This window comes from Myotis yumanensis, unplaced genomic scaffold, assembly GCF_028538775.1.
Source record: "Myotis yumanensis isolate MYYU_CA2020_CCGP unplaced genomic scaffold, mMyoYum1.0.hap1 SCAF_1, whole genome shotgun sequence".
Classification (NCBI taxonomy): domain Eukaryota; kingdom Metazoa; phylum Chordata; class Mammalia; order Chiroptera; family Vespertilionidae; genus Myotis; species Myotis yumanensis.
In genome coordinates, this window is record NW_027223752.1 from 117,973,884 (window position 1) to 118,000,087 (window position 26,204).

Genomic DNA, 26,204 nt, shown 5'->3' on the forward strand with positions numbered 1-26,204 from the left:
GTTTCAGTTTCTGTCCGCATCAATCCCGCACTGCACCAAGTAGTGTGCAAAGTGGCAGGTGGCCGGGGAGAAGCCCGAGCCCCAGCCAGGTGCCCTGCCACTCCTGCTCATCCCAGCCCAACTACGCATGCCGCCACTGCTCGGTAGGCTTCCTGCCACTCTGCTGCAGTCTCTGCGCGTTTGTCCTAGGGTGATATGAGTGCAGCGCCCGTGACCACACAGCCGCCGCTTGTCATTGAAGCCTTGCTCCTCACACGGTGCTGGAGAAGGGGCCATGGGCTCGTGCCCAGTCAATATGGATGCTGGTCCCAGATTCCGGTCCCAGTCCAGATGGGGGAGGGATGCGCAGTGGGAGTGTCCACGGGAGAGGCTCGTGCTGCCGCAGCTGTGCTTGCCAGCCATGAGCCCTTTGGTCAGCTGAGCGATGCTCCCACTGTGGGAGCGCACTGACCACTAGGGGGCAGCTCCTGTGTTAAGCATCTGCCCCCTGGTGGCCAGTGAGCGTCATAGCTACTGGTCGACTGGTTGCTTAGGCTTTTATATATATACTAGGGGCCCAGTGCACAAATTTGTGCACCTTGAAAGGAACGGTGGGCCACGAGGCTGCAGTGGGCACAGGGGTGTGTCTCAGCCCATCCTCCCAGCCCCTCCTGCCGTGACCCCCGGTCTCCTGCCTGCCAGCAGCCCTGCTCCCTCCGCTGCTGCTCCCACGTGGGATGGCACAGAGTGATTGGGGTCAGCACCAGCAGCGGTTACAAGTGGGGCTGGCACCATCAGCAGGTGTGAGCAGTGGCTGCTGGCCATGATCGCCCTTCGGGAGCAGGGGGAGGTGGAGAAGCCCTGAGAGGCCATCAGGGCTGGCAGCCACTGCTCGCACCCGCTGACAGCGCTGAGCGATCAGTGCTGGCACCCAGTGCCAGCAGCAGATGCGAGTGACATGCGGGACCTCAGTGAGCGGGAGCAAAGAATTTTCAGTAACCACTAGAAGCTTGCCCCGATGACAGCGACCAGCGCCTCACCTTGGTCTGGCACCCCCACTCACCTGCTCCACTATCCCACCGCAGCCGATGCCCACCATGTTCCACGCTCTGCTGCGCATGCTCACTATGTTCTGCGCCTGCCCCCTGGCGGTCACCACACATCATAGTGACCGGTTGTTTGGTTGTTCTGCTGTTTGGTCTATTTGCATATTAGCCTTTTATTATATAGGACTAGAGGCCTAGTGCATGAAAATTCGTGCATTTGGGAGGGGGGGTCCCTCAGCCTGGCCTGCATCCTCTCACAGTCCGGGTACCCACGCGGGATGTCCACCTGCTGGCATAGGCCTGCTTCCCCAGGGGATCGGCTCTAAGCTGGCAGTCAGACATCCCTCTGGCAGCCTGGGAGCCCTTGGGGGATGTACGACTAACAGCTTAGGCCTTCTCCCCGCAGGATTGTTCAGCCGCTTAGGCTTTTATATATATACTAGAGGCCCAGTGCACAAAAATTTGTGCACTCGGGGGTTGGGAAGGGGGGGGCCCTCAGCCTGGCCTGTGCCCTCTCGCAGTCTGGGACCCCTCGGGAGATAACGGCCTGCTGGCTTAGGCCTGCTCCCGGGTGGCAGAGGGCAGGCCCAATCCCTAGGTGCAGCCCTTGGTCGGGCTCAGAGCAGGGCCGATTGGGGAGTTGGGGCGCCGCCACCTGGCATGCACAGAGCAGGGCGGATTTGGAGGTTGCGATGCCACCCTCAGTCACGCTCAGGGTAGGGCTGATTGAGGGGTTGGGGCACCGCTCCCTGTCACACTCAAGGCAGGGTCGATGGGGAGGTTGGGGCGCCACCCCCTGTCATGCACAGAGCAGGGCCAATCAGGGGGTTGGGCGCTGCCCCCTGTCATGCACAGAGCAGGGCTGATCAGGGGGTTGGGGTGCCGCCACTGTCATACTCAGGGCAGGGCCAATGGGGAGGTTATGGCTCTACCCTGTCACACACAGAGCAGGGCCCGTGGGGGGGGGGGGTTGGGGCGCCGCCCTCTATCACACACAGAGCCGCAGGGCGATCAGGGGGTTTGGGCGCTGCCCCCTGTCACGCTGATCCCGGTGCTGGGAGGCATATTACCCTTTTACTATATAGGATAGAGGCCTGGGGGCCGGCTGGTTTGCCCTGAAGGGTGTCCTGGATCAGGGTGGCGGTCCCCACTGGGGTGCCTGGCCAGTCTGGGTGAGGGGCTGAGGGCTGCTTTCAGTCTGACTGAAGCTCCCAACCGCTCCTTTATTTTATTTCCTTCTGGGGCAGCTTTAGCTCTGGCTCTAGCTCTGAGGCTTCGTATCTGGTTTGTTTCGGTTCTATAATCGAAACAATGTGTAACTTCAGCTCTGAGATCCCGGCCTATATTTGTTAGAATGTTTCAAACTGCCAGCTCAGAGGCCGGCAAGTCAGGAGTCTGCAGTCCCTGGAGCAAGGAAGCCTCATGTTCGCTTCCAGCTGCCTGGCTGCCGGCCGCCATCTTGGCTGACAGTTAATTTGCATAAGGATACGCTGATTAGCCAATGGGAAGGGTAGCGGTCGTACGCCAATTACCATGTTTCTCTTTTATTAGTGTAGATGCACCAATGGAACTTCAGTTCATTGTTTAATTTCCCTCTCTCTGTTAGTCGGATATTCTTAGTGCTGCCGTAGAGGTGGGAGAGGCTCCCACCACTGCTGCTGCACTTGCCAGCCGTGAGCCCAGCTTCTGGCTGAGCAGTACTCCCCCTGTGAAAGTGCACTGACCATCATAGTGCAGCTCCTATGTTGTGCGCCTGCCCCCTGGTGGTCAGTGCAAGTCATCGCAACTGGTCGTTCCTCTGTTAGGGTCAATTTGCATATTAACCTTTTATTATATAGGATAGACTAGAGGTCTTGTGCATGAATTCGTGCACAGGTGGGGTCCCTCGGCCTGGTGGGTGATCGGTGTCCATTGGTGCCATCTCGCCCAGTCCCAATTGGGGCTGGCTGGCTGGGGGGAGGGACCGCAGGAGGTTGGCCCGCTGGGGGAGGTTAGCTGTGGGAGTGCACTGATCACCCAGCTGTCTGACAGGAAGGACCACAGGAGGTTGGCGGTCACGGGAGGTTGGCTGGCCATGGGAGGTTGGTTGTGGGAGTGCACTGACCACCAGGGGGCAGCTCCTGTGTTGAGCGTCTGCCCCCTGGTGGTCAGTGTGCATCATAACAACCTGTTGATATCTTGTTAGGTCATTCAGTCATTCGGTCACTTAGGCTTTTATATACTGTATATATATATATATATATCCCATGTTCAAAGGCTGTTAAATCGCGTTGTTTACCCATATCTTCAGAAAAAAATCACTTCTACTGTCGTGGTAAATAACCTGCTTCCCTATTTATAATGGTCTGGCCCTCTAGCAACTTCAGCATGAAATTATAGCTAATTTGCCTACAAAAGTCAGGTGGTCATAATAATCTGGCCACTCATTGTATATTGATATGCACCAATGGAGCTTCAGTTGATTGTTTAATTTGCCTCTATTTGTTAACTATTCACTTTTGCCTTTCAAAGGCAATGTACGTAAATTTGAAGTTAATGGCATAAGTCTAGAGATGTTCTCTAAGTAAATGATACTTAAGTTCCTCCCTACCTGGAAAACCTGTATTCTCTTTTACATTCATGTATTGCTAATATTTATGGTACTGAAGCTCCCTCTCCTCCACCCCCCCCCCCCCACACACACACACATTATTGCTTGAGTGATTCATTGTTTCAGCAACACTAATCTGGGGCTTTGGTCCTTACCGAAAGTGCTCTCTTCCCTTTCCCACCAGTAGTTGATTCTGTCTCACTTTATAAGAATTGGTAGTGAAGTAGAGATTTTTTAGCTTGTTTTTAGCTTTATAAATATACAGAAGTGCTGCTGGGATTTCCTGCTCTGTGGTGCTTTCTTCCCACTCTTTCAACATTGACACACTTGTTGGAATTCCTACAAGTGTTGTTAATTGCAAGATTTGTGATATAATTGTTTAACTTTTGGTAATTTGTTTTGGGTAAATTTCTCTTTGGGGTTCATCAGTGTTTCTTGCATTGTTGCCAACTATATGCCAATTATATTTCAGACCTGATAAAAATGAGTCAATTTTTTTAAAAAAATCTAAACCGTACCAATTATTTTTGAAATTTCCATACCAGTTGTATTTTAAATTCGAAATTTTTAGTATGATGCTAACTCACAACACTTTGAGTACTGAAAAGAATATTTTGATTACTAAAAAGGACCTTTAGTTTTTACTGTTATTGTTGTGTAATTTCGTCAAATTAATTGGAAAAATCATTCACCTTTAACTCATATCATTTGATACATTTTTTATATCCTCTAAGATAGTTGGCAGCATTGTCCTTGATTCTCAATTGGTTTGGGCTTATATAATGTCTTTTTCTTTTCTCCATTTTTGTTGTTTTTCTTTTGCTTCCTAAGGGCATGATGATACAGCGCCATGTGCAATTTTGAAAAGTATGGATAGTTTTAGCTTTCTCCAACACCCAGTCCACCAGAGGAGCTTAGAGATTCTGCAGAGGTGCAAGGAAGAGAAGTACAGTAAGGCTAAAAATCCTGATAAACTATGTCATCATATATGCATTTGGAAATGGAAACCAGGAGCATTCTACACCAGGGTGGGGCATAAATTATATAGGCAATATGACCTCCAGAATCCTTTGACCAGTTGGTCTCAGGATATTTTTAATGAAACTTTAGTTTTTTCTCTTAAAAAAGTTGATATACCTGTTCTTTTAATTTGAATGTCTGTTTGCCTGTGATCCTTGAGTTTTTAATAATATTTTGTTACAGACTCTGAATTGATTTTTCTTTTGGCTCTAAAGTAGCTGAGTGGTGGGTAAAAATGAACAGTGATTTTCTTTCCTGCTGATTTTTTTTGAAGCTTTATTGAAATCTAATTGAGGTAAAACAAACTGCATGCAAAAGCATAAAGTTTGGTAAGTTTTTACATATATATGCACCTGTGAAATCATTAACCACAAGATGATTAATATATCCAACACTACTACAAGTTTCCCCTTGCAAATTCCTGCTGATTTTTATGTTTGCTTATAGTTGAATTTTAACATCAGCAGTGTTGCTTTAGTGTATCATTGGTAAATTGCTTAGTTTGATTGCACTTCTCCTATCAGACTTTCTTATGTCTGGTTTAGAGCAAAGCTACTACATTAATGTTTTGGCTTAAGGAAGAATAACAGAATCATAGTGGATGTTCTTTTTTCTTTTAATAAGTTGGTGTAAAATGATGCTCTTGGTCTCCATTTCCTCCTTTTCTATTTGTTATACTCCTTCTGCATAAAAATGGGTTCTTTTGCCTGTTGTGGGATTGCAGTTATTTGGCTAACTGAAATAATGAGAATAAAAAAATACTACAGAATACTTGATGCTTAACTCAGAAATTTGCATATAATGGATCTAAACTACTTACATTTTCTGTTGTAAGCTTTTTACAGTACACTACAGATACACTTTGCTAATTTCCCAGTTTCGTGATTGAAATTCCATGAAATTTTACTATCCAATTATCAGTGAATGAAATTCCTAAAAGCAAATGTTATGTCTTTTTCTTTCTTTAAAAAAATATTTTTATTGATTTCAGAGAGGAAAGGAGAGAGAGAGAGAAACATCAATGATAAAAGAGAATCATTGGTAGGCTGCCCCCTGCATGCCCCACATGGGGGATTGAGCCCACAACCTGGGCATGTACCCTGACTGGAATCTAACCGTGACCTCCTGGTTCATAGGTTGATGCTCAACCAGTGAGCCATGCCGGCCAGGCTCTGAGTTTTTTTCTTTAGTTCTTCTTATTCTGTCTTGGTATAAGAAAACATGTAATGTATTTTGAAAAACATTATTTAAAATGTTTTCTCATTTTAAAAAGAACAGAGGTAAGTATTTCATTAAAAAAAAGACATTTTAAATGTTATTGTTAATTATTGCTATTATTTCTAAAAGGTATACAAGTCCTTATTCCATTTATCCACCTTTTTTTAAAAAATATTTTAATCTATGGGACATTGTTTAAAACAATCTATAGATCTTTTCTGGGTAGCTTAAATTAATTGTTTTTAACTTGTAAATAGTTGCAAGTGGTTTATTTGTTTTGTTGATGTTCATGTCTCTCAGCCTGACATTCTTAGGCTTAATTGTATTCTAGCTTGGTATATATAGGCCCGGAATAGGAAAGCACAAATTTCAGCACAGGCTGTATAAGGAAATTGTACATTTACCTGTGTTCACATGCAAATTTATTTCTACATTTGTGGAAGTTGCACTTTTTTCATTATTTTAGGTAGTTTATTCCCTTTTCCATTGTAGTACTACCAATAATTAAAATTATGTAATATATAAAATTATAAACTCATGTTTGGAAGATTGTTTTAAAAACAAAAATCGGGACTACTAGCTTTAGGTGATGGTAAATTGGTGAGGTGAATGAACCCTCTCTCAGGTAAAAATGATAAAACCTTGAAAAAAATTCAAAATAACTATTTGAAAGAACTGGAAAAAGATTCCAAAGACTAGAAGACCAAAAAAAGACCAACAAGAAGCAGAAACTTGAGGAGAATAATTCTTTAAGTAGCGGGTAAGAATTGTGAATGTGGCCAAAACCGGTTTGGCTCAGTGGATAGAGCGTCGGCCTGCGGACTGAAGGGTCCCAGGTTCGATTCCGGTCAAGGGCATGTACCTGGGTTGCGGGCACATCCCCAGGAGGAGATGTGCAGGAGGCAGCTGATCTCTCATCCATGTTTCTAACTCTCTATCTCTCTTCCTTTCTCTCTGTAAAAAATCAATAAAATATATTTTAAAAAAAAAATCTCTCTCAGTAAAGAAGAACCAAATTTAAAAAAAAAAAAAAAAAGAATTGTGAATGTGTGCCTTTTTGCACAAAGTACTTCCCAACTCCCATCTAGTTATCTACACAAATAAAAGACAAAGATGCTAATTGACTGTACCTTTGCTATGTCCTAAGCCACACCCACCAGCCAATTAGAGCGACTGTATGCAAATTAACCCAACCAAGATGGCGGCTGGCAGCCACGGAGCTGGAGCAAGCAGGAGGCTTGGTTGCCCGGGCAATGGAGGAAGCCAAGCTTCCCGTCCTCCCTGAGCCAGCTGTGGCCTCCGCTCATGGCAACAAAGTTTCAATAATAGAAGACAAATAAATCCCAGATACCTGCTTCCAGCCAGCCTCCACTGGGAGCTTGGATGGCTGGGGGCCGTGGCCAGCCTACAAACAGCCATCAGCCCCTCACACAGGCTGGCCACACCCTCATGGGATGAGGGTCCCTGCTGGGGGGCTTAGCCAGCCTGAAAACAGCCCTCAGGCCCTCTCCCAGGATAGCCAAGCACCCCAGCAGGACCCCCACCCTGAGGGGCTGTAGCCAGCCTGCAAACAACCATCAGCCCGTCAACCAGGCTGGTCAGGCACTCCTATATAATAAAAGGGTAATATGCAAATTGACCCTAACAGCAGAATGACTGGGAATGACTGGTCACTATGACACACACTGACCACCAGGGGGAAGTCGCTCAATGCAGGAGCGTCTGGTGGTCAGTATGCTCTCACAGGGGGAGCTCTGCTCAGCCACAAGCCAGGCTGACAGCTGTCAGTACAGCGGTGGTGGTGGAAGCCTCTCCCACCTCCTCAGCAGCGCTAAGGATGTTCGACTGCAGCTTAGGCCTGCTCCCCGGTGGCAAATGGACATCCCCTGAGGGCTCCCGGCCTGCCAGAGGGATATCTGACTGCCAGCTTAGGCCCAATCCCCCAGGGAGCGGGCCTAAGCCAGCACGTGGTCATCCCCTGAGGGGTCCCCGACTGCGAGAGGGCACAGGCCGGGCTGAGGGACCCCCCTGAGTGCACAAATTTTTGTGCACCAGGCCTCTAGTCCTATCTAATAATAGAGAAACATGGTAATTAGCCGTACCTCCGCTACCCTTCCCATTGGCTAGTCAGGGCAATATGCAAATTAACTGCCAACCAAGATGGCGGCCGGCAGCCAGGCAGCTTGAAGCGAACAGGAGGCTTGCTTGCTTCAGTGATGGAGGAAGCCAACGTTCCCCGCCTGCCTTGCCGGCCTGTGAGCTTGCAGTTTAAGAAACATTGTTACAAATATAGAAGCTAAACAAAACCCCAGAAACCTGCTTTCAGCCAGCCGGGCTTCAGCCAGCAGGACTGAAACATTGTTTCAATTATAGAACAAACGCAGATCCCTGCTTTCAGCCAGCCAGGATCTCAGAGCTGGAGTGAGCAGGACCACAACAGTGTTACAATTATAGAACCCAAACAAACCAGATACCTGCTTTCAGCAGCCAAGGCCTGAGAGCTGGAGCCAAGCCTCAGAGCTAAAGCTGGCTCAGATTTAAAAAAAAAGAAAAAAAGGACAGGTTGGGAGCTTCAGTTACCCGCCAGCCTGAAAACGGCCCTCAGCCCCTCACCCAGACTGGCCAGGCACCTCAGGGGGGACACCCACCCTGAAGGGGCTGTGGCCAGCCTGCAAACAGCCATCAGCCCCTCACCCAGACTGACCAGGCACCCCAGCAGGACCCGCCTCCCTGAAGGGGGTATGGCCAGCCTGAAAACGGCCCTCAGCCCCGCACCCAGACTGGCCAGGCACTCCAGCGGGGACCCCCACCCTGAAGCAGTGTGGCCAGTCTGAAAATGCCCCTCAGCCCCTCACCCAGGCTGGCCAGGCACCTCAGCAGTACCCCCACCCTGATCCGGGACACCCTTCAGGGCAAACCAGCTGGCCCCCACCCATGCACCAGGCCTCTATCCTATATAGTAAAAGGGTAATATGCAAATTGACCCTAACAGCAGAACCACTGGGAATGACTGGTCACTATGACACACACTGACCACCAGGGGGCAGACGCTCAATGCTGGAGCTGCCCCCTGGTTCTCAGTGCACTCCCACAGGGGGACCTCTGCTCAGCCACAAGCCAGGCTGACGGCTGCCAGTACAGTGGTGGTGGTGGGATCTAAGAGCTGGAGTGAGCAGGATGTCTGACTGCAGCTTAGGCTTGCTCCCTGCTGGCAAGTGGACATCCCCCGAGGGCTGCCGGGCTGCCAGAGGGATGTCTGACTGCCAGCTTAGGCCCAATCCCCCAAGGAGTGTGCCTAAGCCAGCAGGTGGTCATCCCCTGAGGGGTCCCCGACTGCAAGAGGGCACAGGCTGGGGTGAGGGACCCCCCCGAGTACACAAATTTTTGTGCACCAGGCCTCTAGTATATATATAAAAGCTTAAATGACCTTTAGGACCAAAAGACCAGAACTACTGGTAGACCAGTCACTATGATGCACACTGACCACCAGGGAGCAGACGCTCAGTGCAGGAGCTGCCACAGTGCACTCCCACAGGCAAACTCCCCTGGTCCCTCCCCCTGTCCCTCACCCTGTCCGGCAAATATAGAATTCAGAAATAATAAATGTATAAAACAAATGACTATATGTATTCTTTTCTTAATTTCTTTAAAAAAGATATATGACTATTTAAGGTAAAAATTATTTCATTGTTCTGGCGGTTTAAAATGTGTCTACAAATTCTTTGGTACACCTCCCTTCAAAAGGTTTGTGCTGTACTTAGTGACTCCCTTCTAAAAAATGGAATGTGGAAGAAGTGACTTTGTGACCTTCAAGATTAAGACATAAAAGATATTGTGGCTCTTCCTCCTTTTTATTTCTGGTGCTCCGACCTTCCCTCTGCAGTGACTAATTCTCTGAGATTTAGCAGGGAGGAAATTAGAGGTTTGGGTAGAAATTGGGGTTCTTGGAAGTATGAGATGCGACCCCACTTCTTTAAAGGTCAGGAGCTCTGGAAAGAATAAGGCATAAGATGGCAGGAGGAAAAGAAAAAGGGTAGAATAGAACTTCATTTCAATTTGAACCCTTACTTTTGACCTTCAGTCTAGTCTCAGGACAATGGAGATGGTGATGTGTATGAAAAAGATGAAGGATCAAGTCAGAAAAGGGCTGTGTGTGGGCTTGATGCTCCTAACGACTCTCACCTTGCTGACTGTGGCTGCCTTAATGTCCAGGACCTCAGGCTTTCGTTTAGTGTGGTTACACAAATGATTGAAATTTAAAGTATGTTGTTTGACCAAAATGGACAGTTATCAATAGAAAGTATCTGAGAAATTCTTATATATTTGGTAAATAAACAACATCCTATATAATAAGAGGATAATATGCAAATTGACCCTAACTTCGGAATGACCAGAATTACTGCTCAACCAGTCACTATGAGGCGCACTGACCACCTCTTGGTCCCTTACCCCCACCGGCAGGCTCCCATCATCTGATGGCGAATGGGGAACCGGGAGTGTGTGACGGGGGATGTAGGAGGTGCCAGGTCAAGGCACACACAGAGGATGACCTGCAGCAGGGTTGGGGCCAGGGAACAGCTGACATCTTGGTCCCTCCCCCATGCAGCAGGCTTCGATTACCTGATGGTAAATGGGGATCTGGGGGTGGGTGGCAGCGGGGGACAGGGCTAGCTGAGGGCAGTGGGGGAAGTGGCCCTGATTGCCGGCCAGGCCTAGGGACCATACCCGTGAGCTAATTTCGTGTGCCGGGCCTCTAGTGTATAAATAACTCATGAGTTAAAGAAAAATTCATAAGGGAAACATGAAAATCTTTTGATCTGAATAATAATGAAAACACACATTGCATCATGTGATATGCAACTAAAGAAGTGCTTAGAAGAAAATTTCTTGCCCTAACCGGTGTGGCTCCGTGGATAGAGTGTCGGCCTGCGGACTGAAGGGTCCCGGGTTCGATTCCTGTCAAGGGCATGTGCCTTGGTTGCGGGCACATCTCCAGTAGGGGGTGTGCAGGAGGCAGCTTATTGATGTTTCTCTCTCATCGATGTTTCTAACTCTCTATCCTTCTCCCTTCTTCTCTGTAAAAAATCAATAAAATATATTTTAAAAAAAAAAGAAGAAGAAAATTTCTAGCTTTAAATATTTAGGAGAAATAAGATAAAAATATCATTAATGATGTAAGAAGCTAAAGCTACAACAAGAAGAGCAGATTAGACTCAAAACAAGTGGAAGGAAGTGAAAAAAGTTAAGAGCTAAAATCTGTGAATAGAAAGCAGTCCAACAGTTGAAACCAAAAGCTGGTGTTTTTTTGTGTTTTTTTTTAAAGAACAATGAAATTGGTAAAGTTCAAGTCCAGCACTGTCCAGTAGCACTTTCTGTGAAGATGGGAATGTTCTCCAACTATGTTGTCCAAAACTGTAGCTATTAGCTTACACGTGGCTGTCAAGTACCTGAAATTTTAAAAAATTTAAAAACTGAAGCTTTAATCAATTTAAATTTGAATGGCACATATGGCTAGTGTCTGCTGAATTGGACAGTGCTGTTCTTGCCATTCTGATCAAGAAACATGAGCAAAGAGCAAATACTATTACCTGGATTTAAAGAATAGACACAGTTGCATATGGTACAGATCAAAAGGTTGAGGAGCAGTGGAATTGTGAACATTTATGCCAATAAATTCAACCTTGATGAAATGGACAAATTCATTCAGTGTCAACAAGTCATCTAAATGGACCCAAGGAAAAATAGAAAATCCTATTAGTCCTATATCTGTTAATGATATTGGATTCATAAGTAAGATTTTCACACAAAAACACAAAAGAGTTCAAACGCAGGTAGCTTCCATTGTGAATTTTATTTAAGAAATGTCTAAGAAAAGAATAATATCAGTTCTCAACTCTTTCAGAAAACAGAAGGAACACTATACAAATCATATCATGAGGCCAAGTATTATTACTCAAATACCAAAATCAGACAAAAATATTATAGGAACTAATCTATAAACCAACATACCTCACAATGATAGATGTAAAAATCTTGAATAAGAGCACATTGAATTCAGGAATATGTAGAAAATAATATATGAAGACTAAGTGGAACTTATTCCTGGAATGAAAGTTTTGGGGTTTGATAATAGAAAATCAATATAACTCGCTATATTAACCATCTTTAAAAAATGCTTATCTTAGTAGATGTATAAAAAGAGTTTGTCATAATTCTATACCCAGTCCTATTATAAAACTTAGCAGGCTAGGAATAGAAAACAACTTGTTGTTGTTGTTAATCCTCACATGAGGATATTTTTCCATTGATTTTTTTAGAGAGAGTGGAAGGGAGAAAGGGAGGAGGAGATACAGACAGGGGTAGAGGAGAGAGAGAGAAACGTTGATGTGAGAGAGACACATTGATTGGTTGCCTCCTGCACGCACCCTGGCCTTGGGCTGGTGATTGAACCCATGACCCTTCGGTGCGCAGGCTGACACTCTAACCACTGTGCAACACCAACCAGGGTAACGTTTTTATTATCCTCATCCGAGGATATGTTTTGATTTGACAGAGAGAGAGAGAGAGACAGAGAGACATTGTTTGCTTCCTGATTGGAGTTCAAACTCACAAACTTTAGGTTCACAGGAGGATGATCAACCAACTGAGCTACCCATCTAGGGCAGCTTTTTCAACTTTACACATGAAAATTCTATAGCAGACTTTATACTTAATGGAGAAAGATGGAATGCTTCTCCCTGACATTTAGAACAAGACAAAGATGTTTGCTTTTACCACTCAACAATGTACTAAAGCAGCGGTTCTCAACCTGTGGGTCGCAACCCCTTTGGCGGTTGAACAACCCTTTCACAGGGGTCGCCTAAGACCATCCTGCATATCAGATATTTACATTATGATTCATAAAAGTAGCAACATTACAGTTACGAAGTAGCAACGAAAATAATTTTATGGTTGGGTCACAACATGAGGAACTGTATTTAAAGGGCCAGAAGGTTGAGAACCACTGCTAAAGGTAACAAAAAGAAATAAAAGGTATATAGATTTAAAAGGAAGATGTAGACAGCATGACGTCTGTATAGAAAGTGCTAAGGGGTTTAAAAAATGCTCTTTGATTGCCGAAACCGGTTTGGCTCAGTGGATAGAGTGTCGGCCTGCGGACTGAAAGCTCCCAGGTTCGATTCCGGTCAAGGGCATGTACCTGGGTTGCGGTCACATCCCCAGTAGGAGATGTGCAGGAGGCAGCTGATCAATGTTTCTCTCTCAACGATGTTTCTAACTCTCTATCTCTCTTCCTTCCTCTCTGTAAAAAATCAATAAAATATATTTTAAAAAATGCTCTTTGATCTAAAAAGTGAATTTAACAGTCAAAGGATACCAAGTAAATATGCGAAATTAAAATGTAATATACTAGAAAACAAAAAGCCGGAGAGACCAAGGTGGCAGCAGAGGTAAACACTGGAGATTGCTGCCACAAACAACCACTTCAGAAATACAGCTAAAAGACAGAACGGACATCACCCAGAACCACAGGAAGGCTGGCTGAGGAGAAACTCTTCAACTAGAAGGAAAGAGGACAGCATACCGAGGCTCAGAGGAGGCGCAGTGTGGAAAATACAAAGGTACAGAGGTACACTCGCAAAGCGGGCTGGTGGCTGAGGGCGCGGTTGTCATTTTCAATCAGGAGGGAGTCTCAGACTCTGAGCTCCAGATCCGGGCGAGTCTCTAGGGACTCAGACTCAAACGGGAGAGGTGGGATTGTCTGGCATCAGTTGGAACGTGAGGGCAGCCTTCTCTCCGAGATTTGCAGCCGTTGCTGGGGTTCTGAGAAGCAGAGCCTCTGGGAACGGGACTGAGAGCAGCCATAACTGCTCCCTCCACCTGCCCTGTTGATCCCTTGTGACCCGCCCCACACAAGCCCTGCGCAGAGCCATTTGCCGGATAGCCTCAGGCAAAGGCTAGATTAGCACCTCTCCAGAGGACAGAAGTTCTCCCACTGCAGATACAGGTGATTCTCACAGCCAGTCGGCCTGGTGGTCAAATCCCTCTAGTATTAACTACAACAATCAAGGCTTAACTAGAACAAGACTGCGCACAAAGACCACAAGGGGGTGCACCAAGAAAGCATAAAAAATGCGGAGACAAAAAACATGACAGAAATGGAGGATATAGAGCTAAAAAACGCAATTTTGAGGGCTTGCAATAATGTGCTAGAAGCTGCCAATAAACTTGATGAGAGCCTCACGAAATCTAATGCGACCCTCGATGCTATGATAAAGAACCAACTAGAAATTAAGCATACACGGATTGATATAAAGAATATTATACAGACACCCAATAGCAGACCAGAGGAGCGCAAGAATCAAGTCAAAGATTTGAAATGCGAAGAAGCAAAAAACACCCAACTGGAAAAGCAAAATGAAAAAAGAATCCGAAAATACGAAGATAGTGTAAGGAGCCTCTGGGATAGCTTCAAGCGTACCAACATCCGAATTATAGGAGTTCCAGAAGATGAGAGACAGCAAGATATTGAAAACCTATAGTGAAAGAAATGGACTTACAGGTCCAAGAAGCGCAGAGAACCCCAAACAAAAGGAATCCAAAGAGGACCACACCAAGACACACCATAATTAAAATGCCAAGAGCAAAAGACAAAGAGAGAATCTTAAAAGCAGCAGGAGAAAGAGACTCAATTACCTACAAGGGAATACCCATACGACTGTCAGCTGATTTCTCAACAGAAACTTTGCAGGCCAAAAGGGAATGGCAAGAAATATTCAAAGTGATGAATGCCAAGAACCTACAACCAAGAATACTTTATCCAGCAAAGCTATCATTCAGAATTGAAGGTCAGATAAAGAGCTTCACAGATAAGGAAAAGCTAAAGGAGTTCATCACCACTAAACCAGTATTATATGAAATGCTGAAAGGTATCCTTTAAGAAGAGGAAGAAGAAAAAGGTAAAGATACAAATTATGAACAACAAACATGCATCTATCAACAAGTGAATCTAAGAAGTGAATAAATAATCTGATGTACAGAATGAACTGGTGATTATAATGAATCAGGGACATAGAAAGGGAATGGACTGACTATTCTTGGGGGGGGGGGGGGAAGGGGAGTGGGAGATGCGGGAAGAGACTGGACAAAAATCGTGCACCTGTGGATGAGGACAGTGGGTGGGAGTGAGGGCGGAGGGTAGGGCGGGAACTGGGAGGAGGGGAGTAATGGGGGGCTAAAATAAAGAGGAACAAATGTAATCTGAACAATAAAGATTTAATTAAAAAAAATAAAAAAATAAAACAAAAAAAATGTAATATACTAACCATGAATACTTGGAAAGTGAAATTTATAAGTTCCACTTATACATCTATGGCTGCCAGCCTCCTAGATAGCCCCAGTTATCCCCATCTTCTGATATTTATAACTTTGTGTAATCTCCCACATTTTACTAGTGCTAGTTTGTGTGACCTATAGTACATGGCAGAAGTGATAGTATGTTGCTTCTGAAATTAAGTTATAAAGGACTACATTTCCATCTTAGGTAATTTCTTCCTAGCTCTCTGTTCATTGTCCCTAAGAAGAGCAAATTGCCATTTATGAGTAGCCCTATTAGAAATCCCACTGAAGCCTCTAGTTAGGAGGCACTGAGGCTTGCCACCAACTATATGAGTGACCTTAGAAGCAGATCTTTAGTTCTATTCCAGTCTTCAGATGACTGCAGCCTTGGCCGACAGTTTGAATACAACCTAATGAAATCTTGTCAGAACTACCCAGCTAAGCAGCTCTTGAAACCCGTTCCTCTAGAATCTTTGATATGATAACTGTTGTTTTAAAGTGCTAGGTTTTAGAGCAATTTAATATGGAACAGACAATAATATACCAAAACATGAAATACTTAGGGATAAATTTAATGAAATATGTATTAGACTGGTGTCCAACTAAAAGAAAATAAAAAATACCTAAATAGGTGAAGATAGGTACATGTTTTTGTTTTTATAAGATTTCAGTTCTCTCCCAAATGGATCTGTAGATTGACTACATAATCCTAATGAATATTAGAGCAGATTTTTGGTAGAAATTCATAAGCTGATAACTAAAATTTATATAGAAATATAGAATAGCTAGAATGACCAAATAATTTTGAAAAAGAACAAAACTGGAGACTTACACTATATGATTTCAACACTAAGATAATCATGACATTGTTGTCCGTGTAAGGATCAATAGAATCTGATCAATAGAATCACGTAAAGAATCCAGGAGTAGGTCTTACACATATATAGTCAATTGATTTTCCACAAAGGTGCTGAGGTAATTCAGTGGGGGTAAATTATATAGTCTTTTAAATAAATGGCATTGGAACAATTGGATATTTATATATTACAAGAGAACTTTGACTCCAATACATAAAAATTAACTCTAAATGGACTTTGTAAAGAGTAAAACTATTAAATTTGTAGAAAAAAAACCTGAGAGAAAATGTTTGCAATCTTGGGGCAGGCGAAGATTTCTTAGATGGGACAATAAAAGTATGAAAAAAATTGATAAATTGTAGTCCACTGAAATTGAAAACTTTAGCTTTTAAAAAGATATTTAAAAAACAAAAAGTATACCACAGCTGGGAAACAATATTTATAATACTGAAAACTGTTAATGGACTTGAAATAAAATTTTAAAAAAATAAATCCTGCAACAGTAAGACAAAAATAAGTAAAAAGTGGCCAGAGATTTGAATATACATTTCCAAAAAGAACATTTATAAATGGTCCATAAACCCATGAAAAATTATCAGCTTCATTGGGAAATGCAAATTATAATCACAATGCTGATGAGAATGTGAAGCAATTGGAACAATTACAAACGCTATTGGCAATGTAAAATAGTACAGTTATTTTGGAAAACACTTTGTCAGTTTTTAATAAAGATAAGCATGTATTTTCCATAAGATCCATTAGTTTCAGTTTTAGGTAGGATCTTTTTTAAAGTCTCATAAGAAACCTTTACAAATGAAAATTAAGGGGAAAATGAGTTAAAAGAATAAAATAAATGGGAAATATGAAATAAAATACAAATGCTACTATTTAAAATTAATAAAAGATTAACCTCACCAATTAAAATTTCAAAATGGATTTTCAAAACGTTTAGTTGACTAATTATAAAATTCTTAAAATGATGAAAATGAAAGGCTGGACAAAGATATATCAGGCAGATATGAATAGAAGCCATAAATAAATAATAGTAATCTGAACAAATCTTTATAGTAGAACTTACGAAAAGATTTCATGGAGAAAGAAGCTGAACTAACTCACCAGAAAGTTTTGAGTTCTGATAAAGAAATTGGTAAATGTGTGTAAATCTAAATAAACAATCTATAAAACTTAGTAGTAATATCTAATTTGGTTGATTAATGGAAAGAAAACAAGGTGAAAATAAGTACTGGGTAGCATCATCTGTTACAGGGATGGTTTGACTAGAATCAAAGCATTAGAAAGTTCTTGTACTGTTTAGGAAAAGAAAAGAATTTAGATTTGAATTCATGAATATGTTAAAAATTCATAATCAAAGAGGCGAGTGTATATCTACACTAATAAAAGAGAAACATGGTAATTGGCGTACGACCGCTACCCTTCCCATTGGCTAATCAGCGTATCCTTATGTAAATTAACTGTCAGCCAAGATGGCGGCCGGCAGCCAGGCACTGAAGTGAGCAGGGAGGCTTGCTTCCTCCAGGAACTGCAAACTCCAACCTTCCCCGCCTCACTTGCCGGCCTCTCAACTGCAACTCTAAGCAACTATTACTATGTTGCAAATAAGCAGCTAAACAAAACCGGCTTTCAGTCAGCCCCGGACCGCAACATTGTATCCATGTTTTCAGCAGCGAGGCCTCAGAGCTAAAGCTGGCCCAGAATAAAAAAAGAAAAAGAAAACAAGGAGCAGTTGGGAGCTTTTAGTCAACTGCCAGCGGGAAAACAGCCCTCAGCCCCTCAGCCAGCCTGGCCAGGCACCCCAGTGGGGACCCCCACCCTGATCCAGGACATCCTTCAGGGCAAACCAGCCAGCCCCCACCCATGCACCAGGCCTCTATCCTATATAGTAAAAGGGTAATATGCCTCCCGGCACCGGGATCAGCGGAGCAGCGAGGCTCCCGGCACCGGGATCAGCGTGACAGGGGGCAGCGCCCAAACCTCCTGATCAGCCCTGCTCTGTGCCTGATAGGGGGGGAGCTCCCCAATCCCCCGATTGCCCTGCAGCTCTGTGTGTGACAGGGTGAGGCACCCCAACAACCCGCCCCCACGGGCCCTGCTCTGTGTGTGACAGGGTAGAACCATAACCTCTCCATCGGCCCTGCCCTGAGTGTGACAGTGGTGGCGCCCCAACCCCCTGATCGGCCCTGTTCTGTGGGTAATAGAGGGTGGCACCCCAATCCCCCTCCACGGGCCTTGCTCTGTGTGTGACAGGGTAGAGCCATAACCTCCCCATTGGCCCTGCCCTGAGTGTGACAGGGTGCAGCGCCCCAACCCCTTGATCCGCCCTGCTCTGTGTGTGACAGGGGGCGGTGTCCCAGCTCCCCTATCGGCCCTACTCTGTGAGTGACAGCGGGGAGCTCCTCAACCCCCTGATTGGCCCTGCTCTGTGAGTGACAGCGGGCAGCGCCCCACCCCCTGATCGGCCCTGCTCTGTGCGTGACATGGGGTGGCGCCACAACCTCCCCATTGACCCTGCCTTGAGTGTAACAGGGGGCAGTGCCCCAACCCCCATCAGTCTATCCTGAGCGTGACTGAGGGTGGCATTGCAACCTCCCGATCCACCCTGCTCTGTGCATAATGGGGCGGTGCCCCAACTCCCCAATCGGCCCTGCTCTGATCCTGACCAGGGGCTGCACCCAGGGATTGGGCCTGCCCTCTGCCACCCGGGAGCAGGCCTAAGCCAGCAGGTCGTTATCTCCCGAGGGGTCCCAGACTGTGAGAGGGCACAGGCCGGGCTGGGGGACCCCCCCCCCCCGCCCCCCGAGTGCACAAATTTTTGTGCACCGGGCCTCTAGTAACTTTATAAAATGAGAAAAAGAAATCAGAATATAAATAAATTCAGTGGAAATCTGGATAAAACTGTATAATAATTAGGGTAAATACAAAGCATAAAATAAAAAGGCAGAAAAAATCCAGATATATCAGTAACGCTAATAAATTATTTTTTTATAATGTATATTTTAAATCCTCAGCTGAGGTTATGTTTTTATTGATTTTAGAGAGAGAAACATCAATCTGTTGCCTCCTGCATGCACCCTTGATGGAATCGAACCTGAAGTTTTTTGGTGTATGGGACATGACTCCAACCAACTGAGCCACCTGGCCAGGGCAATACCAATAAATTAAAATGAACTAAACATTTAAAAAACAGATTATTCAGTTACAAAAAATAAAATAATATTTAGTTATAAGGTAAAATACAAACCTAAAACATGAACATAAAATGATTAAAAATAAAATATTGGAATAAAATTGTATCAGAAAATTTATTCTTGCTCTCTTGTACATTTTCCCAGCTCCTTTAGACAACTTTTTAAAAGTATATTTTTTATTGATTTCAGAGAGGAAGGGAGAGAGATAGAGAGATTGAAACATCACTGATGAGAGAGAATCATTGATTGGCTGCCTCCTGCATGCCTCCTACTGTAGGTGATCAAGCCTGCAACCCGGGCAAGTGCCCTTGGCCGGAATCGAACCTGGGACCTTTTAGTCCACAGGCCAATGCTCTACCCACTGAGCCAAACCAGCTAGGGCTAGACAACTTTTGTTAAGATTCCTGTAATAATAATAAAAAAGATTTCTATTACTATGTAAATTAGTTTTGCCTTTTCTAAAAATTTTACAGAAATGGAATCATACAGTGTGTGTTCTTTGGTGTTCTGAAGTTATGCAACATAATGCTATACATATTCATCTGTGTTGTTTTATATCTCAGTAATTTGTTGCTGACTTATTCCATTGTGTGGAATATGTGTGTATACACACACACACACACACACACACACATACAGTTGTATATACAATGTTGTGTTTATCATTCGTTTCTTGGTGGATAAGGGGGTTGTGTACTGCTTTGAGCTATTGTGAGGGATTCAGCTATTCAAACATTCTTGTTTGTGTCATTTGTATACATGTATTTTCATTCTTAGGAATGAAACTTATCAGTGGAGTTACTGTGTCATAACATAGACATGTATTTAACATCATTAGGCACTATCAAACTTTTGGCACTTTAAGGATGTTGTTTCATTTTTTCCATACATTATTTGTGCTTATAAACTCCGATATAAGATGTTATTCTTTCACATCTAATGTACCTTTTTTTTTTTTTCACACTGGTTGCTTATGATTTTCTATTTATCTTTTGAATTTTAGCAATTTGACTGTGGTGTCCCTAAATTATTATATTTATCCTATTTGGGATTTGCTTCACCTTTTGGACTTGTGCTTCATTGTTTTTAATCAAATTTAGGAAATTTTTGGCCAATATTAAAATTTTTTTCTGCTACAATTTTTCTTTTTCTTCTGAGATACTGATTTAGATGATCTTAGAATATTTGATATTATGACACATATTCCTCATATTCTGTTCATTATTTTCTATTTTTGTTCTTTTCTTCAGATTGGATAATTTTTATTTATCTGATTTCAAGTTCATTATGCTGTTTCAAGTCTTCTCTTAAACCCATGAAATGAATTTTTCATTTCATAATATTTGTTTTTAGTTCCAGAATATTCATTTGGTTCTTTTTTAGTTTCCATTTCTTTCTGGAGACTTACTATCTGTTAACTCAATAAGATAATCTTCTAATTTAAGTCACTGAACATTATGATAGCTGTTTAAAGTACTTTTATGATAATTCCAACAAGTGATCAATTTTGGGATCTGATGCTGTTGGGATGGGATCCGAGTGTGGTGCACCGGGCTTCATTTCCTAATCTGAGTGATCAGTTGGAAGTGTTCAGTATACTATTCTGTCTTTTTAATGTTTAAAATATTTAATAATTGATATTACATAATTACACAGAGGAAAATAAGGGAGTTATGCATAAAAGAACCACCCTAAAAGAAACACACTATTTTGTTTGCAGGAAAAATACTCCCAAGAAAAAGTTCCCTGTGAGCAGTTAACAGAATAGAAGAATTTAAGAACGTGAAGCCAATAAAGCAATAGCACACATTTGAGGATATAAAATATCAGTATGATAATGAAAATAGGTATTGAGATACTGAAACAAGCAGAGTTATAAAGCAACATCTGTATGAGCTCAAGAATTAGAGGAAAGAGTTGAAAATTGAATTACTAATATTGAGGAAAGGCTTGAGATGATTGTTTTAATATGCAGAAGAAAAGAATGGATATAGAGCATAGACAATGATAATCTGTTATAGTGAAATTAGTGTCCATGACTTAGGAACTGAAGAAATGAAATTACTTTTCATTGAATTGTCTTAGCACCTTTATCAAAATTAAGTTGATCATAAATGTAAAGGTTTATTTCTGTACTCTCAGTTTCTTTCCATTGATATATTTGTTTATTGTTATATACAACAGTAACTGAGACTGGTACCATGTCTCAGTTACTGTTTCTTTGTTGTAAGTTTTGAATTCAAGGAGTGTGAGTCCTCCAACCATGTTCCTCATTTTCAATGTTGTTTTGGCTATTCTGTGTCTCTTGCATATACATATTAATTATAGGATCAGTGTATTTATTTCTGTAAAAAAAGGCAGTTGGAATTTTAATAGAGATTGCATAGATCTGTAGATCCATTTGGTAAGCATTGCCATCTTAACATTATTAAGTTTTCTAGTCCATGAGCATGGATGGCATTCCATTTAATTAGTTTAAATTTCTTTTAATGATGTTTGTCATTTTCATTATAGATATTTTATACTTTTTTGTTAAATTTATTTCTTTTATTTGATGTTATTAATGGAATTTCTTAATTTCATTTTTTGATTATTGTTATTGTATAGAAATACAATTTTGAATATTGATCTTATATCTTATTACTTTACTGACCTCATTTATTCTAATTTTTTGTGTGGGTTAATTAGAATTTTCTTTTTTTTTTTTTTTAAATATATTTTATTGATTTTTTTACAGAGAGGAAGGGAGAGAGATAGAGAGTTAGAAACATCGATGGAGAGAAACACCGATCAGCTGCCTCCTGCACATCTCCTACTGGGGAAGTGCCCGCAACCCAGGTACATGCCCTTGACCGGAATCGAACCTGGGACCTTTCAGTCCGCAGGCCGACGCTCTATCCACTGAGCCAAACCGGTTTCGGCTAATTAGAATTTTCTACATAAAAGACTATTATCTTGAATAGAGTTACTTTCACTTCTTCTTATATGTCTTACCTATAGTAAATGTCTTTGTGTGGATAGGTTATAAAAATTGGTGGCCATATGCTTATAGAGTTTCAATGTTCATTGAATGATTTGAAGAAAAAACTTAAGAATATTGATAATCCTTAAGAAAACAATTTGTCATCTTTGATTCTTAGTGTTTTTATATGTAAGATTAATTGATATTTAAAATCTATAGTTGAAACAGCATTTGACACTGTCCTGCACTAGAGATTGAGAGGTGTAGAGGATCTATCTAGTACATAGTCACAAACCCAAACAGCCAACCAAAATGAGGAGACAGAGAAATAACCCCCAATGAAAGAACAAGCGAATGATCCAGAAGAGATAAATGAAGCAGAGATAAGAAATTTATCTGAAACAGAGCTCAGAGTAATGATGGTAAAGATGCTCAACAGCATGAGAAAAGATATAGTAACTATTAAAAAAGAACAGTCAGAAATAAAGAATGACATAGCACAAATAAAGAACACATTGGAAGGAATACAGAGCAGATTAGGGGAAGCTGATGATCAAATCAGTAAATTAGAAGACAGGGTTGAAAAAAACAATCAGAGAACCAAAAAGCAAAAACAATTAAAAAACAGGACAGCTTAAGAGAGCTGTGGGACAATGTGAAAGTAATAATATTAGAATAGTAGGTGTGCCAGAAGAGGCAGAAAGGGAGAAAGGAATAGAGAATGTGTTTGAAGAAGTAATGGCAAAAAACTTCCTTAACTTGGTGAAGGAAAAGTCACACAAGTTCAAGAGGCATAGAGAACCCCAAGCAAGAAGAACCCAACCAGGCCCACACCCAGACATGTCATAATTAAAATGCCAAAAATTAAAGACAAAGAATCTTAAAGGCAGCAATAGACAAGCAAACTGTTAACTACAAAGGAGCTCCCATAATGCTGACACCTGATTTCTCATCAGAAACTCTACAGGCCAGAAGGGAATGGCATGAAGTACTCAAGGTAATGGAAAACAAGGATCTGAGGCCAAGATTACTGTATCCAGCAAGGCTATCATTCAAAATAGATAGCCAAATAAAGAGCTTCCCAGACAAAAAAAAAAAAAAAAAAAAAAGGCTAAAGGAGTACATCACCAAGTCAGCATTACAAGAAATGGTAAAGGGACTGCTGTAATGAGAAGAAGAAAGAGAGAGAGAAACCTAGACATACAGAATTAAAATGGCAATAAATAAGTACCTATCAATAATTACCCTAAATGTAAATGGATTAAATGTTCCAATCAAAAGGCATAGGGTAGCAGAATGAATACAAAAACATGAACCAACTATATGCTGTTTACTAGAGACCCACGTCAGAACAAGACACACACAAGATGAGAGTGAAGGGATGGAAAAAAATTTTCCATGCAAATGGAAAAAAAAAAAAGCTCGGGTAGCAATAGTCATATCCGACAAAATACACTAAAATCTATAGTTAATATTAGCAATATACTTATTGCTGAAAAAATTGGGTTCATTGTTGGTTAAGTCAGATTTGTAAGTAACAGTCATGGGACTTGCTTCATATTATTATTTAGCTATTTCTGACATGTTTAGCAAATATTTACTATCAAAGAACATTCATTTCATTTTTCCTTGGAAATATTACTTCATGTTTAGTTTTTCTTAGCACTGATTTGAAAACTTTTGCTTCTTATATGCTAGGTGTAACCCGGAAAAATCCTAGGACACCTCTTTCTGATCTCCAGGGCATAAATACTTTAAATGAAAAAAACCAACAGTAAGTATGTTTGGCTTTTGTTTTCAAGGAAGTATAGAAAAAATAACTAGAATTCTTATACTTTTGTGGCTTTAAAAATATAAAGAAAATCAGGCCTAGTTTGCTTTATATTTTTTAACTCGTTTATAAATGATATAGTTTGTTACTAAGGTTAGAGTTAACAAAATTGCCTCTGGTAAAATGGTTGTACAATTAAAAACAAGTTTTCCCAGAATAATTTAAAATAACCACTTATGTTTTTATTTCTGAGACCCTTCTTGCATTTTATGTCTTTTGCAAATTTTAAGGGTTATTCTGCTGCTCTCTGTGGAGAAATCTTATTGGTAAGTAATAATTGAGTATGGTTTATATCAAACCATTGAATACCTTTTGTTGCTCAGTGTGATAATCAGAGCTTACTTTTTAACCATTTTTAATGAAGAATTCTTGAGTAAATTTTGAAAATAACAAGTATAATTTTCACAGTTTGTAAATAAAGTTACTTTGTTCTTTATACATGCTGTTTTCAAAAGATTGTACTTTATATGAGCACATTGTTCTATCACCTATTTTCTCTAAAATATGTATATTTAGTGTCTATCTAGAGTCTGCTTTCTACATTTTAAACATCATCAAGTAAATTGAGCTTCCTAGTAATAAGGATGTAGTTATAAAAGGTATCTTATTGTAGTTATAATTTTCATTTTCTTGCTTATTAATGATGCTGAATATATTTTTGTATAAAATGCCTGTTCTGCCCTAGCCGGTTTGGCTCAGTGGATAGAGTGTTGGCCTGTGGACTGAAGGGTCCCAGGTTCGATTTTGGCCAAGGGCACATGCCTGGGTTGCGGGCTTGATCCTCAGTAGGGTGCGTGCAGGAGGCAGCCAATCAATGATTCTGTCTTATCATTGATGTTTCTATCTCTCTCTCTTTCTTCCTTCTTCTCTGAAATCAATAAAGAAGTATATATAATGCCTGTTCTTTGTTTGCACATATTCTTAAAAAGTTTTTAAAATAAATCTTATGTACTGATCCCACTTAAGTAACATGTTACAAATATATTCTCCCAATTTGTAGCGTAGCTGTTTACTTTCGTTGTTGTTGCTGTTAATCCTCACCTGAGCATATATTTTTTCCATTGATTTTTTAGACAGGGTGGAAGAGAGAAACAGAGAGAGATAGAGATAGATAGATAGAGCTGTCCTGTCATTAAAATTAAGGTATAACGTTATTGATCACTTTTCCTATTTTGCATTACTATATATTTTAATGTATATTGTCACTTCCCTGCTCAATAGGTTTTTTATAACTCTTCGTTGCTTGTTAAAAGAAGTCTAGATTCATTGGTCTCAAATGCTAGATCTGTTACAGCCCAAGTATCCAATCTCAACTCTATTTACCTTCAATGCCAACAAATTGAATGATTTACTATCTTTATAGTTATGCATCTTGTTTTCTTAATAGTGATACTTGACTAATGATGAGATTCACCACTATATTTTTGTGTTAAGTTTCACCCAAGAACAAATTAGATCTTTAATCTGTTGACCTGTGCACCTTCAATTCAGTCTATTGAGAGTACAGGTGTACATTGTGGGGTTGGTTCCAGACCATCGCAATAAAGCAAATATTATTGCAATAGAATGAGTCACATGAATTTTTTGATCTCCCAGTGCATATAAAAGTTATATTTACACTATACTTAGTCTATTAAGTGTGCAGTTGTTGTATGTCTGCAAAAGCAATGTACATGTCTTAATTTAAAGTTACTTTATTGCTAAAACATGCTAACCATCATCTGTGCCTTCAGCAAGTCATAGTATTTTTTGCTGATAGAGGGACTTACCGTTAATTTGTAATAAATGCAATATCTGCAAAGTGCAGTAAATCAAAGTGCAATAAAATGAGGTGTGCCTGTATTCTAACCCTGGTCATTAGAGATCTCTGAGTTAACGAACCTGTTTTGTTGATTTGGATTTAAAAAAGAGCCCAGCTGGTGTCGCTCTGTGGTTGAGTGTCAACTTATGACCTATGAACCAGGAAGTCCTGGTTGGATTCCCTGTCAGGGCACATGCCTGGGTTGTGGGCTCAGTTCCTAGTGTGGGCATGCAGGAGGCAGCTGATCAATGAGTCTCTCTCATCATTGATGTTTCTATCTCTCCCTTTCCCTTCCTCTCTGAAATCATTAAAAATATACTTAGTCCTTGCCTGGTTTGGCTCAGTGGATAGAGCGTCG

General features: G+C 41.7%; 1 protein-coding gene across 10 annotated transcripts in view; it reads left to right on the plus strand.

Annotated features, from left to right (window-relative positions):
- The window catches only part of MYO9A (myosin IXA), a 429,988-nt gene that overhangs the window by 248,990 nt on the left and 154,794 nt on the right, over positions 1-26,204 (plus strand). For 9 of the 10 annotated variants that reach the window (XM_070431053.1, XM_070431061.1, XM_070431045.1 and 6 more), the window contains 2 exons: positions 4,447-4,566; positions 23,913-23,988. In XM_070431053.1, coding sequence (XP_070287154.1) covers positions 4,447-4,566; positions 23,913-23,988 — 196 coding nt within the window. The remainder of the gene's footprint in view (positions 1-4,446; positions 4,567-23,912; positions 23,989-26,204) is intronic. The other variant, XM_070431088.1, reaches the window with a different exon arrangement.